The sequence below is a fragment of the Sminthopsis crassicaudata genome, chromosome 2 (genome assembly GCF_048593235.1).
Source record: "Sminthopsis crassicaudata isolate SCR6 chromosome 2, ASM4859323v1, whole genome shotgun sequence".
Lineage (NCBI taxonomy): Eukaryota > Metazoa > Chordata > Mammalia > Dasyuromorphia > Dasyuridae > Sminthopsis > Sminthopsis crassicaudata.
In genome coordinates, this window is record NC_133618.1 from 229,808,372 (window position 1) to 229,819,975 (window position 11,604).

An 11,604-nucleotide genomic window follows, 5' to 3' on the forward strand; every position below is an offset into this window, starting at 1 on the left:
CTCTCTCTCATGCTTCCTTGTCCTTCCTAAAATGTGACCTACTAGACTAGATACAATACTCCAAGAGGGTTCTAATGACTTCACAAAGCATGAAGGTTACCTCTTTTACACTGGAATCTCAACTGATTCATGCACCAAGCCCCATAAACCCAACAACATTTCCATATCACCAGGGAGAGACTGAGATGCTGTTACCCAGATACACACACACACTCACTCTCTCACTCAGAAGGCTAATGATAGCATTTGCCTGCTGGAATCAAAAGGTTTATTAACCCATGGTCTGCTGTGGCAGCAGCCCAGACATGCTGGTCTCTAGCCATCCACAGTGGAAACCTCATGGACAATGGTGGGGGAAGCATCAAAGCTGAGCTGGGGAGCAGAAGCAGGATGGCACTGAGTTCAGGGCAAACTACTACCTGTCTGGGACAAGGTATACCTCTACTACTTCTATCCGAGTAGCTTGGGACAAGTCACTCTAATGGCTTTAGGTTTCAATTTCTCCATCTGTAAAATGAAGGAATTGGGCTGCATGACCTAAGATTCCTTTTAGTTGTTAACCCTATAATTATATGGTCCTAGTCAGCTCACAGGCGCTGGCCCTCCTGTGAGCTTGGTGATGAAGCAATGAGTGGTCAGGTTTGAGAGGAAATATTGCTAAAGTGCATCCTAAAGCTTTGTCTTTCCTGCAAGGAAATCTGGGGCCAAGAAAAACACAACTGCAGACCCTGCCAATAGTGGGGGCAGCCACTGACCCTTTGGCTGCACAGTAGATGGTCTCAGCACCGAGGTTTGGTGGTTGGGGACAAGGGAGCTGGGTCCCAACCTTCCTGGAGCCAGGAGGGGCTGCTAAGTTTTATCCAAACAAATCACCCCCCCATAGACAGTGGGCAGCTGTGGGGCCTCACGCTGAGCCCGAGAGGCTTAGTTTCTTCAGGGTAAGGGAAGGCCTGTAGATAAGACTAGGAAATGACCATCATGAACCCCAGTGACTGTGCTTGAAAAGAGACCAAAAGTCAAGTGGGATGGTTTGGGAGAGTTTCTCAGTATATAAATAAAGTGAGAAGATTACTAGAGCATTACAGTGGGGAAAAATGAGAAAGCAGGATAGTTGATATGCCATTTCAAGAAGGAAAGGAAAGGAGGTTGGTTTGTGTAGCATTTCACAGAGAGAAGGAAGGAAGGGGGCTGGTATATTTACATCCACAAGCCCTCTTGGCCAAGTCCACTAACAAAAGGTGGATGGTTTTCCTGGCCCTTTGGAAATGTGCTGTAGATGGTGTCCCACCTTACCTTCCACCTCTCCCCACATCTCCCTAGTTCAATTGTTGCCTACGTAGGTCATGAGTAGATATGTGCAGTGGACGCTGGCAAGCATTAGCAACAAGCAGGAGTTAATGTCTGAAAGATTTGTAGTCTTCTCCCTCTAGTGCCATCTGCTCAGGAGGGCTCTGGCCTTCTCCCCAAAGGCTCCTAGCAGGGGCTGGGGTTTCTCACTAAGGTGTGACCAGTCCCCATATAGTTCAGTCCGAAAGAAGCCCCCATTGCTAGCTGCAGGCTGCAGGTTCTGCGCCACCATCCTCCTCATCTGACTGAGCCAAAGGCGTGTCCACACCATCTCCAATTAGGTCTGGGCTATTAAGTTCAGTGGAAGAAGAGGAAGAGGAGGTCCTTGACATGGTTCTGTCTGATGGGGGCCTCTGCAGGTTCAGTTCCTCTGGACGGTCATCCACACCTGACCAAAGAGAAGCACTGGTCAGTGGCTAGGCAGGGCGAGGCAAGACCTAGGAGGATTTGGTTCCCTAATGGTGTGGTATAAAGGGTTCTAACTGGTCAGTGCTCCCTCCCCACCTGGGGTTTCATGGGGATCAGCATAAGTCATACATTATTGGACTCTCGCCCAGCCCTGGAGTCAAAAGGATCTAAGTTCAAATCCAGCCTCAGACATTAGCTGTGTAATCCTGGACAAATCTCTTAACCCTGATTGCTTTTTTAAAAAAACAAAAAATTAAATCAATCAATTATACAGTGCACAGCTCTCACTCCCTCAGTAACAGGATTCTTAACCTTTTTTTGCATCTTGCTCCCTTTGGATAATCTGGTAAAGTCTATGGATCCCTTCACAGAATGATGTTTTTAGATGCATAAAATAAATGCATAGAATTACAAAAGAAATCAATTATCCTAAAACACAGTTATTAGAAAACCAAGAGTTAAGAATTCCTGCCTTAAAACATGATTATGCTACACCCCACAAGTTTACTTATTATATTGGTTTAGTGGAAAAAGCTATGAAGTTGGGAGTGGGTATCAATTCTGATATTAGTTACATACCTCTGTGACCTTCAGGGAATCACTTCCCATCACTAGCTCTACTCTGTAAAATCCAGAGACTTTCCATTTAAGTCTGACATTTTATAGCTTATGTTCTTCAGCAAGTCCTCTCTTTTCAGCTCTGATATTTTGGAATTCTAGGAAACTAGGTTAAATCTAATCCCAAGAGCAAGAGGGGGAAGAGGAGACTGTTGCCTGAGTGATAACAGGAGGAGAATACTGGGAGTCCTCGCCATGTCAGTAATTGTATTTGCTAATTGTATCCCGCTTCCTTCTCTTTCTAGTCCACCTCCTCCTTTTCCTCCTTTTCCTCCTCCTCCTCCTCCTCCTCCTCCTCTACCAGGCCTGAGTCACAGAGCCAGCTGCCTGCTTTCTTCAGCAGGTGGGGCCTCACAAGGGGTGGGGGTGGTTCCAGCGCCATTCTGCCCCTGCCAGGAAAGGAGAGATGCCAAAAAAAAACCCTCCCCAACACAGGTGCCAGGCCGCTCAAAATTCTCATTAGAGCTTCATTCTTGGGTTTCTCTCCCTGAGGACATCTTGAGTCTGCTGAGGTTGAGCCAGCCCCTCTGGGTCCTAGGCCAGACTGCCACTTATCCTCTGTATCACCTTGGACAAGTAATTTTCTTCCTTCTAAATAAAACGAGGGGGTTGATCTCTAAGGCCTTTTTTAGCTCTAACACAAGATGCCTATTTCAGGTCAGGCCTTCAGATCTGTAGGAGAACCATTATTTGGATTGGTAGGTGTTCATTCCATAATATAACCTTATTCTACATGGAGAAGGTACCAAGGGCAATGGACAACAAACTAGAACTGCAGCCAAGGAGACACACCACAGTCCCTGCCAGCTGCCTTTTTTCTCTATACTGCCCAATCTGGCTCTGCAATTAGCAGGGCTGGAGTAAGGGTGGAGGGAGGGCTGGCCATCTGTTTATTTTACAATTAACTAAGGGCAAAGGGGCCTTTTCCTGAAAATTTGGCAAGGGAAAAACCAAAATTTTTAGCAATGCTGCCACACACTACCTCCCCTCATTCTCATTGTCTCCAGTCCTGCTCTTTTCCAAAGCTTGAACACACAGCCCAGAAGGAAAGGTGAAAAAAGATAGCTGCTACTGGTCACTGTCTGGGCACCAGAATAACCAGTAGTACCACACACTAGAGAGCTGGGAGGAATCTCAGAGTGCAGTGAGTCAACTGGTCCTTGTGTAGGAACCTAGTGAATGTTGCACTGTCCCAACAAATGGGAATTTGGCCTCCACTTGAAGCTCTCCAGGGAGAGAGAGCTTCCAATTGGACTGAACTTTCTCAGTGAAATAATAGATGATAATGATGATAGTAACAATAATAATCTTCATCAGAAAGATTTAACATTGGCAATGTGCTTTACAAATATTACATCATTTTAAGTTCACAACAAGTGTGGGAGGCAGGTACTATTACTATTATTATTATTATTATTATTATTCCCAGTTTACAGAGGGGGAAATCAGGCAGAGGTTAAGGGCTTACCCAGGGTCACATTCAATAGGGAGTGTATGAGTCCCAATTTCAAATGGGACTTTCTTGCTTTCTAAGTCTAGGGTTCTACCCATCTAGCTGCCTCTAAGAAACTGACTAGCCCATCTAAATAGGAAGCTCTTTTAGGATTGTGGGATTCAGAGTTGGAAAGGTATTTAGAGATTAAGGAGTCCAATTCCCTCCTTTTAAATGAAGGAAACTGAGGCAGAGAGGTTAAGTAACTGCCCCAAGTTCCAGAGACAGGAAATCACAGTACAGCAAGGATTCAAACTTGATGCTCTTGTTATAAACCACTTCCCTTCCTTTTAAATGAAGGAAATTGAGGCAGAGAGGCTAAGTGGAAATCACAATACAATAAAGATTCAAACTCAATTCTCTTGCTATAAACCACATCCCCTCTCTCCCTGGGACCACAAAGAACAAGTATGTTGTATCTTCCCTATAATGATCCCTCAGCTACTGGAAGACAGCTATCATTACTGCTCCACCCCTCTAAGTATTATATTTTCCAAACTAAACATCCTCATGTCCTGCCACAGCAGATTCCTTAGGAGGAAGCCACAGGCCCTGAGGATAGAAAACATACCAGATATAGTGGGTGGCTGTGGAGTTGGTGGGAGCTCCTCACAGGGTAAGAACACATCTGAGGTATCTGGGTCCCCAAAATCAATCAATTCAGCCTGCTCCAGTGTATCCACATTCACTTCCATAGAAGAAATGCTGCCTATGGGAGCTAGAAAAAGAAACAAGTGAGTTAGCATTGAGGATCCACTAATTCTAATGTGTCCAGGAGAAATCAACTCTGTAGCCCAGATTCTTATCACAGCAGTCCAAGCCACCCCATTAGAAAGGGTTCAGCAGCGTCATGTACTCCATCAGGAGACAGAAGACATGGGTTGGACTTTGGGCTCTCCCACTGACTCATTGTGTGACTTCATCTCTTTGGGTCTCTGTCTCTTTATCTCTAAAATGGGAGTATTGACACAATTTACCTCATAGGGTTGCTATATAGATAAATTTAGATAATTCATGATAATTTAAACTGTTCTATAAACAACTTTGCTTTGTATAAAAAACAAAGTGCTATAGAAATGTCAGCAATTATTATTAGATATGTTTTTCTTTTATTAAAGATTGCAACCTCATACACTAAAGAGAGTTAAAAGACATAGGAGCTTTTGTGTTTATCATGTAAATAAGTAGCTGTATAAGTAATTATAACTCACATTTCTGTATAGTGTTTCTTTGTTCACAAACTGTGGTCCTCACAACCTCATGAGGAAGGTAATACAAATATTCCTGTCCCTGTTTTAAATGGGGATAAGGAAACTAGAGGAAAGTGAACTGCCCAAGCCTTTGGAGCTGACAAGTATCAGATTTTGTATTATATAGTATATTTTCTGTTATTTGTTTTGCCTTGTCCCACACTCCATTGTAAGCTTTGTGAGGGCAGAAAGAGTTTTATGTAAACCTGGCTCTCTCCCAGCACCTTGGACAGTGCAGTGCTAGATAATAGTTTAAAGACTACTGAGAGTAAGTAACCTTCCTTTGTCTTTATAATTCCAAGGGGACTTTGGAATTGCTCCAGAAGGGAATCAAATGCAGGGAAGGAGTGGATCAGAGAAACAAGGAGAATCCAGGAAAGATGCCAAAGATAGTTCTTTTCATTCAATATATGCATGTTAACAAATGTTTGTTGAACTGAACTATCTCAGGGGGGTATGGAACTGAGCCACTCTCTAGGACACTGGGGAATCAAAAATAGTGATTCAATTCTATCCAACAAAGATTTATTAAATAACTGCTTAACACAGAGTCTTTGGCCCTGTGCTAAGGATACAAGAATGAAATAAGTAAAAATCCATTCCTTCACGTTGCTTACACTCTCGTGGAAGGTATTATAGTATACAAATAACTAAAATAGCTACTCCCATAAGCTTAAGTACATAGGGATTTGTGTGTGTGAGAGAAAGAAAGAGAGACAGAGAGAGATAGAGAGAGAGACAGAGATAGAGAGATACAGAAAGATTTCAGTGACCTGAGAGATATGAGGACATACATAACTTCCAGTTAGAAGAATCTGGGAAGGGTTGAAGAAGAGGCAGCACCTGAGTTGACTCCTAAAAGAAGATTCTAACAGGTATTGGTATAGAGTCTATTACAGACATAGGGATCAGTGAGCATAAATTCAAGAATAAAGACATTCAGTTTGGTTAGAGAAAATACAAAATTAAGCTCTAGGAAGTAATGTTGGACGAGGGTCTTAGTATCAAGATTATGGAGAGTCATAACAAACTGATGAACTGATCCTTTTCTAGGCAGTTGGAAAGAGTTTTAATTCTTTTAAGGCTAAAAGGCTAAGGAAGGTCCTAATGTAGAATCTTCAGAAGCCAAATGAGATCATGAACAGAAGGCTCTCAGTGTTGACCAAGGAAGGCCCTGCCTCCAGTCTCTCTCCATAACTTCACTCATCTACCAAGATGATCTTACTAAAGTACAGGTCTACCCATGTTGCTCCTATTCCACAAACATCAGTGGCTATCACCTCTAAAATCTTCCATTTGGCTTTTATAGCTCTGGGTCCCTTCCTACTTTTCTTACATTTTATTCCCCTCTACCTATACTATGATCCAGGAATACTATTCTTCTTGCTAATATTCAAATTCCACACCTCATTTTCCAACCCCAAGTCTTTTTTATAAGATAGCCATATGCTGTGAATGCTCTATTTCCTCATTTTTCACCTCCAGGCTTCCCTGGCTTCCTTCAAAGTTGAACTAAAACCTCAACTTCTATAGAGGACTTTTCTGGTCCTCTCCTCCCCATAATTCCTTTCTTCTGAGATTCCTATCTTCTATTTATACTATACTTATATCATAAGCAAAGAGTTTGTTCCCATGCGGGCCACCTCCATTAGAATATCAATTTCTTAAAGACAAGGATTGTTTTTTTTTTTTTTGTTTTTTTTTTTTTTTGTTTGTTTTTATCTCCATTGTACAACACAGTTCCTAGACCATAGTGAATGCTTAGTAAATGCTTCTTGATGGGCACCACATTACTATCTACTGAGTGTTGTGGTCATTTCCTTCCCCCACATCAAGATGATACACCCCAATCCCATCTAGCTATGCTCACGTCTCCGGGACTCGAGGTGAAGATGTGATAGAGGGAAGAAGAATTCTGAATCTTGCTGGAAAACTTCTTCAAAGAACTTCTGTCGATCTCGAAGACGGAGCTGCTGCCGGTCCAAGGCTCCACGGGAATTGGGTTCCATGATGGCTTCTCTAGGGGTAGAAAGAAGATTAAGCCCTTCAAAGTCAGGAGACAACAAGTTGGGATGAAGAGAGCAATGGACTAGGAGCCAAGTAACCTGGGGATCTTGATTCAGGGTCTGCCATTAATTTCCTGTATGATGTTAGGCAAATCTCTGGGTCTCAGCTTTCTTATCTTTCAAATAAGCCCTTATTTGGACTAGATGATCTCTAAAGTTTCTTCTAGTTTTGGCATTCCAATTTGTATGATTCCAAATCATGGTCATATACAGAAAAAGTAGACATCTGACTTAATCCAATGCTTCAGTCACCATAGCACCCCGCCTCATTTTTGGCTCCAACTTACATCTCTCTAACCTCACTTGAGTTCCCTCTCTAATCTATTTCTCTCTATCCCTATCCCTTCAGACACATACAATCTATCCTTCTCTACTGAAGCTGACTTGTGCATCCACAAAAGAGATACTTGTCCCAGGCACCACTGGGGGGAAACTGGCTCTGCAGAAGAAGCTGTTCCCTATCAGGGGAACCCTGCCAAATGCTAGAGTGAAATGTAAGGGTTGGGTCAGCCTGGATGAACAGGACCAAGACAAAAAGGTCTGAAAGACCTTGCTCACATTAGCAAGGTCAGAACATGAGAAGGAAATGAAGAACCTGAACATGGATTGAACATTCCTTACTTGTTTCCTCCAAAGGAATAATTTGATCAGAGCTTTGGATATTGCAAATTTATAACTCTCTGAATGCCAACGGCTAGCTGAAGTTTATAGAATATATCAATTTCAGCATTTGCTAAGCTTTGGTTTATTCATTTGTAAAATGAAGATATTTACTATCTGTGAGGATATCGTTTTATATACTATAAATGGTTCCATAAATGTGAACTGTTATTACAGAATGTTAAAACTACAAAATAGACCTTAGAACACAGAATATCAGCACACAGAACTAGTGAATCTATTATGTTAGAGCCAGAAGAGATTTAGCATTAACATAAGTGTCAGAGACAAAAGGGAGTTTAGAGATTAACTGGCCCACTGTCCCCTTACAGAGACAGAGGGGGAAACTGAGTTATAGGGAATTATAGTCACTGTTATGAAACTACTGACAGAGTAAATTACTTGAGCATGAAGATGAAAAGGAATTAGGGAAATGAATTCTAAGTTCAATTCTCCTGATTTCTCTTGGTACCTTCTTATAGTTAAGAGACTTTTGAATATTAAATGTCAGAGCTGGAAGGTACTTTCTGTCTTTGAAAAGGGACATTAGAATAGTAGTCCCCCTATACATGAGGTTTCCGCTAATAACAGTTCTGACTCTTTATCCCTGATCCTAGAATGGGGACACACCCTTTCTCAGCGTAAGTCCCTCTAGGTTATCTACTTATCGTTTGAAACTGCCAGGTCACCAACACATAAGATGAGATCAACAGGACCTAGGGGTCTCAGGAGTCTAGGTGGAGGCCAGTCAGGGAGGGTGGGACCCAGGAATATGGAGCTGGCAAGGGTGTAGAGGAAGTCACAGTGGGGCGGGAGATTTGGCAGCAGAGAAAGATTGGGGACAGGGAGAACTGCTGTGACTAGGATCCCTGGGAAAAGCTCTTAGAGCAGCCGCCCAGGTCATCAAGCTAAAAATACTCCTGAGCCCCGCAGGGGCACTAGTGGGGGGGGGGGGAAGAAAGGGAGGGGTCTGAACTGGGCCTTGGAACCCCTCTCCTAATAATCCTTTCCCATCACCCCTCCCAGGGGACTTCAAACCAGTGGGACTGTAGGAATGACGATAAATCGCAGGGGGAAGATGAGGTAGGGAAGAGGAAAGGAGAAGGGGGAGGGGGGAGATGATAGGTAGAAAGCCTTGTTTACTGGTCTTGGGGGAGGCGCGCATGACAGGAGGGAGAGAAGGAGATACGGACCGCGCTCCAGGGGACAGGGAAGGGGATGAAATCCAGAGATCCAGATCCAGGGACCGCAAGGTCTCTTTCTCTCTCCTCCCCCACCCACAACGACTCCCAAAAGGCTTCCGACAGAGCAAGAGCTAAAGAATTTCCCTAAAAAAGGAAAAGGCGAGGAGTGGCTGGGGGAGGGGGGAAGCGAGAGGCTAAGGAGGTAGCTTCCTGCTTGACCCTCAGCTGTCCGGTTGGGCCTTCCCTGTCCATTCTTCTTCGCACCCAGGGCGCACCTGTCCTTAACGGGGCTCCCTCTTACCTGCCTGGCAGCCCCTGTTTCAGTCCCCAAGCGGCCTCGGCTTCCCGATGAATCTGAGGAGACGCTCCGGGGGCAGCAGGCTCCGAAGGAACACTGCGCGTGTGCGCTCGCCCGCCCGGTGTGAGCAGTTCCGACGGGGCGGCGGCCGCGTGGGCGTGAGAGCGAGCCGGCCCCGTCAGGCGGGGTGTGGCTCTGGCGGAGACAGCTACCCACGCTCCGCCCGTCCGGCGGCGTCGCCTAGGGCTCCCTGTGGACTGGCCCAGGGAGAGTGAACTAGGAAGAGTCAGGCGGCGGAAGTGGGGTTGGAGGGAGATGGAGCGTCCCAGTGGTCTGGGTATTTGGGATCCCCACTCTCACGGTCGGAGCTTCTTACAGATTTAGCTTTCCGAAGGGACGCAACTCAACATAAGCATATGCGTTGAGAAGGAAGAAAAAAAAAAGTTAGACGCACAATTAATCTTTTTCTAACCTTCAAACAAATTGGTATCCCAAGCAAAATTGACACTCCTAACAGTTTGCCTTAACGTACTTTGGATACGCGAGCCTTGCAAGTCTCCTTGGCATTCATCAGATAAAGATACAGTCGTTCTCCCTGTGACATTTACATTTGGTTAATAATGTGAATTTCTTAATATTGCTTTAAATGTTTACAAAGCACTCTCCCCATGGTAACTCAGTGAGCCAAGGATACACAATGCACACATACCCATAGCAACCCTGTCTACGCGCAGACATTAAGATAAAATGATTTCCCATATAAACTATCAGATACACTATTGCACCACCCAGAATCTCCTTAGGAAATAGGCACACAGACCCGCACACAAGTTTTCCATGTACACACAGACACGCTCATTTAGTCTTTTTGCACATCAACATTAGAAGGCACTGAAAGGTGGCAGCTGGAATTGTAATCTTAGTATGATTACCGGAATTTTGAAGGGAACATGTAAGATCCGTGACCCCGCCTCCCCTTACCCATTATTGGATTACAGGTGCACAGTTGCCCTGAAGCTGGGTCACACTCCTCTCCCTAAGACTTACCAGATCGCTTCCCACTCTGGTCTCTGACTGACTTTGCGGATGCACTTTATAGAAAGGAAGCCTGAGCCAGGGCGGAGTCTTGGGGAAGGCAGAGAGGCGGCGTCTAAACCCATCCAGAGCCGGCTTCCACAGTTGGCCTCAGAGCTCTCAGTAATTCAGGGACCGAGAGAGGGCACTGTGAAAGGAGCTAAGGAAGCAAGGCCTGTAGCTGACAGATGGGAAATAGTATTAGAATATCACAGCTGGGACTTTGGCGATCATCTAATCATGTAATTAAAGACCTCGGAGACTGGAAAAGGCTTTAGAGGTCACCTAGGCCAATCTCCTCATCTTAAAGGGAAGGAAACTGAACATTTTAGGGGAAGTCATTTGCCCAAAGATGGCAGAGCAAGGAAGTGGTCTAGCTGGGAGGAGAATCAAGAGTCCTAAGTTGAAGGGATTGTCTTCTTTCCCTAGGACAAGGTTATTTTTTCTTTTTTAATTTTTCTATTTAAAAAAACAGCTTTCCATTTTCAAAATGTATATAAAGATAGTTTTCAACATTCACTCTTACAAAACCTTGTGTTCCAATTTTTTTCTCCCTCCTTTCCTCCCTACCCTCTCACCTAGACAGCAAATAGTCTAATATATGTTAAACATGTGCAATTCTTCTATACATATTTCCACATTTATCATGTTTCACAAGAAAAATCAGATCAAAAAGGGGAAAAAAAGAGAAAAAAACAAAAAGCAAGCAAACAACAAGGGAAAATAGTATGTTATGATCCACACTCAGTCCCCACAGTCCTCTCTCTGGATTCAGCTGGCTCGCTCCATCACAAGTCTATTGGAATTGGCCTGAATCACCTCTTTGTTGAAAAGAGCCACGAAGGACAGGGTTCTTAACCCAGAATTCTGTGAATAGACTTCAGGGTGTCTGTGAACTTGGATAGGAAAAAATTACATCTTTATTTTCACTCATTTCTCACTGAAAAATAACATTCCTTCCAATAATTTAAAAAACATTATTCTGAGAACATTATTCTGAGATTGAGTTCACAGGCTTCATCAGTTTGCCAGAGAGGTCTATCACACACACAAAAAAAAGATGAAGAAATCTTGCAGAAAATAACAGATTTAAGACCTTAGAGATAATGTAGTCCTTTTCAGAGCTAGATTAGAGGTGGAAGAGATCTTTAAAACCATCTGATTCAACTCTCTCCTTTTACAAATGTGGAAATTAAAATGCAGTAGG

General features: G+C 43.8%; 1 protein-coding gene across 4 annotated transcripts; it reads right to left on the reverse strand.

The window, feature by feature from the left end:
- Positions 1-245: 245 nt before the first annotated feature.
- DBNDD2 (dysbindin domain containing 2) lies at positions 246-10,493 on the reverse strand. 4 transcript variants are annotated; one of them, XM_074288491.1, is made up of 5 exons: positions 10,371-10,493; positions 9,327-9,725; positions 6,986-7,134; positions 4,437-4,583; positions 246-1,735 (listed from the first exon to the last, which is right to left on the reverse strand). In XM_074288491.1, the coding sequence occupies exons 3-5, from the start codon at positions 7,122-7,124 to the stop codon at positions 1,548-1,550; spliced, it is 474 nt and encodes a 157-aa protein (XP_074144592.1). In that variant the 5' UTR covers positions 7,125-7,134; positions 9,327-9,725; positions 10,371-10,493; the 3' UTR covers positions 246-1,547. The 4 variants fall into 4 exon arrangements, with proteins under 4 accessions (XP_074144592.1, XP_074144593.1, XP_074144591.1 ...); XM_074288492.1 differs by lacking the exon at positions 10,371-10,493 and having other exon boundaries at positions 9,331-10,289; XM_074288490.1 differs by lacking the exon at positions 10,371-10,493 and having other exon boundaries at positions 9,327-10,286.
- Positions 10,494-11,604: the final 1,111 nt, after the last annotated feature.

Bases quoted from the DNA above. Each gene is read 5' to 3' on its own strand.
- DBNDD2 (XM_074288491.1), bottom strand. From the start codon at position 7,124: ATGGAACCCAATTCCCGTGGAGCCTTGGACCGGCAGCAGCTCCGTCTT. The intron at 4,584-6,985 runs GTGAGCATAGCT...TTCTTTTTCTAG, and splicing joins TCACCTCGAGTCCCGGAGAC to CTCCCATAGGCAGCATTTCT. The intron at 1,736-4,436 runs GTATGTTTTCTA...CTCTTTGGTCAG, and splicing joins ACAGCCACCCACTATATCTG to GTGTGGATGACCGTCCAGAG.